The 6,787-nt window shown below is 50.7% G+C and overlaps 1 protein-coding gene across 1 annotated transcript; it reads left to right on the top strand.

Annotated features, from left to right (window-relative positions):
• Positions 1 to 292: 292 nt before the first annotated feature.
• On the top strand, positions 293 to 5,838 carry LRATD1 (LRAT domain containing 1). Its single transcript, XM_060169679.1, has 3 exons — positions 293 to 544; positions 1,509 to 2,697; positions 3,096 to 5,838. Exon 2 carries the CDS (start codon positions 1,545 to 1,547, stop codon positions 2,424 to 2,426), a length of 882 nt encoding a protein of 293 aa, XP_060025662.1. The 5' UTR covers positions 293 to 544; positions 1,509 to 1,544; the 3' UTR covers positions 2,427 to 2,697; positions 3,096 to 5,838.
• The last annotated feature ends 949 nt before the right edge of the window (positions 5,839 to 6,787 follow it).

The following is a 6,787-nucleotide window of genomic DNA, read 5'->3' as shown; positions in this document are numbered from 1 at the left end:
GATCGGTAGGCGAAGCTGCTGGATGGAAGCCGGCCGAGCCGCCGTACGGAAGCGCCCCGCCCCTCGCGCGCTCCCGGCCGGCGCTCGCACCTAGCTCCCGGGGGCGGCGCGCGCTCCGGTGTGCGGGGGCAGGGCGGGGCGGGAAGGGGCGTGGCGGGGCGGGGCGCACGCTGGAGACCCGCCCCTGCTCCCCTCCCCCTCCGGCGGAGATTGACGAGCACTGGGCATCGGCCCCAACCAATGAGCGCGCCCGGGGGCGGGCCCTGGAGCCAGCAGCTTTGGCTACTTAGAGTCGTCGGCTGGGCTGTACGAAACCAGAACGGAGTCGGGACTGCCCAGGTGGAGTAGGCGCCCCAGCCAACGTGGACCGGCAGGCGCACGGGCATCGCGGCGGGGACCGCACCGCACGGATCCGCGCGGGGCAGAGCCGAGCCACAGCCCCACGCGCCGCCCAGGACACGCTCGTCACCACCACCTCCGCAGCACCCATGGGGACCAGGAGACTTTAAAGGAGTTTGGGGTTTCGGGAGCAGGGAAATCACGGGTACGAAGAGGCAGCTTTCTTTGCCTTGGAAACGTGTTTTCTTCGTCCGATTGTTTGGACCCTGTGCCGGGTAGGAGGGAGAGGGGACTTCTGGCTGAAAGTGGGCCTCGCCACACAACCCGCACCCACACCGGCACACACACACCGCACTGACTTCCCCCATCCTCCCCTTGCCTCTTTGTTAGGTTATTTTAGACAGAGCAGCCTCGCCCTGGCGCAGCCAGATTGGCTCTGCTGGGGAGAAGGCGAGAGAACTAAGGGGCAGAGTGCACCTGCCTGTGTGGGCAAGTGTGCCCGGGTGCGTGGGTGTACGTGCACTGGCGAGCGCGCCAGCGTGGGGTTGGAATAGTGTACGAAGGTGGGGGTCTGAGTGTGTCGTCGCGAAGGTTTGTCATTGTACGTGACATCAGCACACCGGTGTACCAGCCTGCCAGTGTCTGGACTCCAAGTGTGCAAAATTGTGCTGGTGTCAAGTGGGTGCCCGTGAACGTGTCCGATGGTCATTGCGCGAGGCGCTCTCGGGGAGGAGCACGGACCTAGGGTAAAACTGAGAGGTGGGCTGGGGAGGGGGGCGGCTGAAAATGTGAGCGCCGCGCGCTCCAAGCTCTGGAGCCCGAGGCGCTCCCCCTTTCCTCCAACCCACCCCTCCGTCCCTTCCTGGGTGTCCCGACTCCCACGCTGCCACACCCCGCGCTGTCCTTCCCACTGGGACCCCGCACGCCCTCCCGCGCTCCAGCCTCTTCTCTTGTGGGCGTTGGGCCGGGTTCCGGTACAAGGTCCGAGGCTGCGTGGCGGCGTCCGCTCTCGCCCGCCGGACTGCTGGCTCCCGTGCCGGTCCTGGCCCCGGGGAGGCGGTTGACTCCAGTACAGGTGCGCGGGCGGCCAGGTCCCGGGGGCACGGCTCGTCCTGGGGAGGGCAGCGCGACTCTGATCGTGTCTCTGCGTCTCCTCTGTGCTTCCGCAGATCCCCGCTTCTGGCCCCGGCCTCGCCGCGTCATTGATGGGCAACCAACTGGACCGCATCACCCACCTTAGCTACAGCGAGTTGCCCACCGGGGACCCGTCGGGGATCGAGAAGGACGAGCTGCGGGTCGGGGTTGCCTACTTCTTCTCGGATGAGGAGGAGGACCTGGACGAACGAGGCCAGCCCGACAAGTTTGGCGTGAAGGCCTCCCCGGGCCGCGCTCCCTGCCCGGAGAGCCCTAGCCGTCGCCGCCGCCACCACCTGCTGCACCAGCTGGTCCTCAACGAAACTCAGTTCTCCGCCTTTCGGGGCCAGGAATGCATCTTTTCCAAAATGAGCGGCGGCCCTCAGGGCGCCGACCTGAGCGTCTACGCGGTCACGGCGCTGCCCGCGCTCTGCGAGCCCGGCGACCTGCTGGAGCTGCTGTGCCTGCAGCCCGCGCCAGAGCCGCCCGCGCCCGCCCCGCACTGGGCCGTCTACGTGGGCGGCGGGCAGATCATCCACCTGCACCAAGGCGAGATCCGCCAGGACAGCCTGTACGAGGCGGGCGCGGCCAACGTGGGCCGGGTGGTGAATAGCTGGTACCGCTACCGCCCGCTGGTGGCCGAGCTGGTGGTGCAGAACGCCTGCGGCCACCTGGGCCTCAAGAGCGAGGAGATCTGCTGGACGAACTCGGAGAGCTTCGCCGCTTGGTGCCGCTTCGGCAAGCGGGAGTTCAAGGCGGGAGGGGAGGTGCCGGCCGGCACGCAGACCCCGCAGCAGCAGTACTATCTCAAGGTGCACCTGGGTGAGAACAAGGTGCACACGGCCAGGTTTCACAGCCTGGAAGACCTCATCCGCGAGAAGCGCCGCATCGACGCCAGCGGCCGCCTGCGTGTGCTCCAGGAGCTCGCCGACCTTGTGGACGACAAGGAGTAGCCTGGGGGAAGCCGCCCGCCCCTCCAGCCTCCCCGCGCCCCGCTCCCTCCCCCGCACGCGGGCTCCCAGGCCGGCGATTCAGCACCCCCCGACCCTCTTGAGTGGCCACCCGCAGCGGCCAGCGCCCGGGCTGCAGCCTCGCATCTTTCTGGCAAGTGGCAGGTAGTCCCAGGAACTGGCCCCGGGACTGAAGGGGCCGCGCCCGCCCGGCTGAGATCCCCAGTGGTGATGATGGTGTTGGGAGACCCAGCGTGCGCTTGCCCCTTGAGTTGTAAGTGGGGAGAGGAGAACGGGCCGAGGGAAGCAGGGACAAGACCTCCCCCCAAGAGTCACTGGTCTAGTGACTAACACCCGACCTACTAGAAAGGGACCATCACCGCCCCAAACGTGCACACACAGACCGGTGGGAGGTGAGAATGGATCCTTTCAGGGCACAGCTCAGCTCTAGTATGGATGTGTCCCCAGACTGCAGGATTTCCAAGAAATCGAGCCTGTCCCTCATGCACTTGTGAATAATTCCACGAGGGAGCAAGCACTTCGGGACTCCGGGTTATCCAGAGGCTGCCCGGGACTTTTTCAGCTCTCCAGTCCCTGGTCTCCTGACATTGTATCCCAGGCTCCGGGCTAAGCAAGACAGTGTTTGTTTTGCTTCCCGTTCTTTCCACCTAGGGAAGCGAACGCCACTCCTCACCGGCATTTGCCTGTGAGTCTCCCTTGCTGGCAGAAGGGATGCCTTCCCGGTCCCCGGAGGATAATGGCGCAGCGAATTTGATGAGGAGAGCCGGCCCCGCCCCCCTGGACAAGAGAAGGCTCACCAGGTGTCCGCGAACTTGAATCTGTGTAAAGGGCGCTTGTTCTCAACCCTAGATGGCTCCCTCCTTGGGCTGCGTTTCAAAAATAACCACAGTTTTAAAGGGGTTGGAGAAGACGGAGGGGAAAGACATGGCAACATTCCAGAAACCAGCATTATTACAGCACCATAGCCAGTGTATTTAGTTTGGCTTTTCCTAACACAGAAATCTCAGAAGGTGGGGAAGTGGAAATAAAGTCTTAAAATCGAGAAAGCAGTTGTCCAAATATGTCAACAAAGCCTATCGTGTTGATGTTTTTTTATTGACCATTTTAGCAACATGCTAATAAAATTTCAAATTGAAATTTTTATTTTCATGGCTTTAATCCATGATAGTTTAAATACTGGGGGCCATTAAGAGTGGATTTAGCTAAGAGCTTAGCTAACATTGCCTTTTCACTCTATTTTTCTCAAACCTTATGAGAATTCTGTTTTTGAATATTGTAGTTAATTTTTTGGCTTTAACGGCAGCCCTAGTAATGGTGGAGTTGTTAATCCATGTGTATATTGTGCTGAATCTCCATCAGTTAAGGGGTTTACTGCTTCGGTGGAAATTGCTAGCAGGTTCCATGATGTTAATTTCTCGATGTTGTATACCACTACCATTCCACATTTGCATTTCTATTTTTCTTCCTCTCCCCCCTGATCTTCTTAAAAAAACGAATGTAGAATTGGTGGCTTTTTCCCCCTTCTCTTTAGCCAGTCCCACAATTCATTCCTGAAAACCGGAAAGAACTTCTAGGATCAGGTCGATCGTACGGTTTTCAAAAAATTAAGGCTGTTTGAAACCCCTTCCTTGGGTAAGGACTTACCAACTTCTCTTCTGTGCTGCAGCCCCAGCCTGATTAACTGTTACTCGATTCAGTGTGTGTCAGACGCACCTCCAGCATCTACGTCCCGTCCCTTCCAGGGGAATTTGTCAAATAATGGTGTTTAGCTAATTGTTGCAAGCAGTCGCCTACTGACAGTTGTGATCTAGTTGGACAGCAAATATTATGGCCAAAGCCAGTTTCTTGGCATTTCAAAAACAATGCAATAAAAACTAGTCGAGGTTAGCTGCGACTGGAAATGCCTTTCTTTTGTTTGTTTTCATGGTAAAATGATTCATCTCTGTTTTGTTTTTTGGTTTTCAGCCTGGATTCATTCCCTGATCTTGACTCAAAAGGTCAGCTCAATGAACTATGAACTAGAGTATTTTTCTTAAGCCTATTGAGTGATTTATTTTTAAAAAAATGTTTAAATGCCTATGCTTTTCTTTCAGCACATACAACAGCAAAACTTTTGTAATAACGAACTTAACATTTGCATGTATGGAGAACTGGAAATCATTTATTTCCCTAACTTATTCCCCTTTCAAATAACAGATGTCGGATCCTAAACCGAAATTCTTTATTGTATCTACACAGCCCACATTCTTTACTGTGTCCTCCTACTGTATCTTGGCTCTCTGCTGTATTAAATACCATCCTAAGCATTTGTTCGAACAGGACTCCTTCTTGACATTTTGTCTTCTACCTGTCACTCAGAGGGTGGGACTTTAGCAAAAGAAATGAACGGTCTCTCACACCTGAGATTTATTTCCTCTGATGGTACATAATCTGATTTTGCTCTTACTAAGAGGGTCACTATAATAGAGGCTTAGCTTGATACTTGCTGAGACTAGATTAGCAATAAAAATAAGAGTTTGGCAGCCAAAGTAGCACTCATGACTATATTGGTCTATTAAGGATTGGGTTGATGATGATACTTCTACAAATTCACGATAGAAAAACACTAGTTACAAAGGGAACTTGAAAGGTCTGTATATTCCTTATATTACTCCTGAAATTTTTGTTATCTGTTGGTCAATGTTAACAATAACCAGTGGCAGAATAATTCTAATTGTAGTACAGCATGAAGAGGCTATTATCAAGATATTGTCTAATAGTTTTATGCTGGAAAACGTGTCTATTTTTAGGACGTTCTCAATGGGAATGACAGCGAGAAGGTGGAAGGTCTCTTGGAAGATGGTACCAGTAGACTTGAGTTTTATTATGAGCAGATATAATATCTCTGGATGTTATCAGAGTTATAGAAACTAAGCCAAAAGCCTCCTGACGTTTTAATAGAAGTCAGGGATTTAGTCTGGGTTTTCGTTATCCTCAAGAGAACAGAGCTTCATAGTGACTTTCATGGTGTTGAGTGTGGCCTAGCTAGTGGTGGGTCCCGTCAGTGATGTGGTGCAGAAGAAAACTATCCGTAGACCCCCATCCTTTCTCACTTTCAGAAGGTGATTCTGAAAAGCAAACTACTAAAAAAAGATGAATATTTTTACTTCAGGGACTGCTTTGCTACACATTTGGTAATTAAGGAAAAAAAAAAGGAGGTAGAATGGGGAGAAGGGAGGTTAGGCTTACTTTAAACAAAACCAGTCCTGAAACAGTGTTATTCTCAAAGTATATCTTTGTATATAAAAAAAAAAAATTCTGTAGAAGTTACATGTATTGCATTTCTTTTTAAAAAATTAAAAGTATATTAATGAGCCAAATAGATATAAAGTTCCTCAGTATTTAAAAATTTAAATGCCTGTCATGACTGTATTTTATTAAATGAAGCAATACCATCAAGTCACTGAAAGTTATAAAACACTTGTGCCGGATTAGAACATCAAACACAGACGCAGCTGTAAGTTCAGTGACGTCACCTGATTTTACTAGACTTTCAGAATTTTGATGTTTATCTTCCTCTTTGTGTCATGTTTCTGTGGTGAACACTTTTCTTTGAATATTTTTTTTCCAGAAAAGCATGCTATTGGTGTTTACAAAAGAATTACCTGAGTAATCCGTTTATCCTAACAGTTTTCAAACATTACCTTATTGATTATGTTGTGTGTGTGCTTTCAACACCCCTAAGAATCCAGTGTCTTTGGCATCTAATAAATGGAGCAGGGTCAAATTTCAGTGAAATTAATACTAACTGTACAAACATAACAGAGCTACCTGATTTACTTTTATCTACATGTCTATTTTTAAATCATTCTGCTTTCTCGTTTTTAGACAAATGAAGAGACTCTAGTTAGGTAGGCCTTTCAGAGATGATTTGCCACGTGCATAAAGGGTCTGCAAGTGAAAAACACAGGCTTCCAGATTTCTGGAAACATTAAGAACTGTGTTTAGAAAATGGTTGTCTGAGATCCAACTCGATATTTTTGCTGACAATTACTAGCTATTAGCAGAATATATATATGTGTGTGTATGTGTGTTTATATACACACACATTTATAATCCTTATACATGTATATGTATACATACATATAATAATTTACACAGGTCATATATGCAGATGTGCATGTGTACACACATATATAAATACATTTCTACCTATAGCTAATAATTGTGATTTCATTCAGAGATATAGATATATGTACACACATACATGCAAACTATTTAAAAATAAAATGGAGAGTGACTTGAGATCTACAAAAACAGGAGGAAACATTCGAGGGTGCAAAATAGCTAATGAGTAACTGGGA

The sequence above is a fragment of the Lagenorhynchus albirostris genome, chromosome 13 (genome assembly GCF_949774975.1).
Source record: "Lagenorhynchus albirostris chromosome 13, mLagAlb1.1, whole genome shotgun sequence".
In the NCBI taxonomy this organism is placed as follows: Eukaryota; Metazoa; Chordata; class Mammalia; order Artiodactyla; family Delphinidae; genus Lagenorhynchus; species Lagenorhynchus albirostris.
Note: the sequence above shows the minus strand (reverse complement) of the source record. Positions and strands in the feature narration are given on the sequence as shown.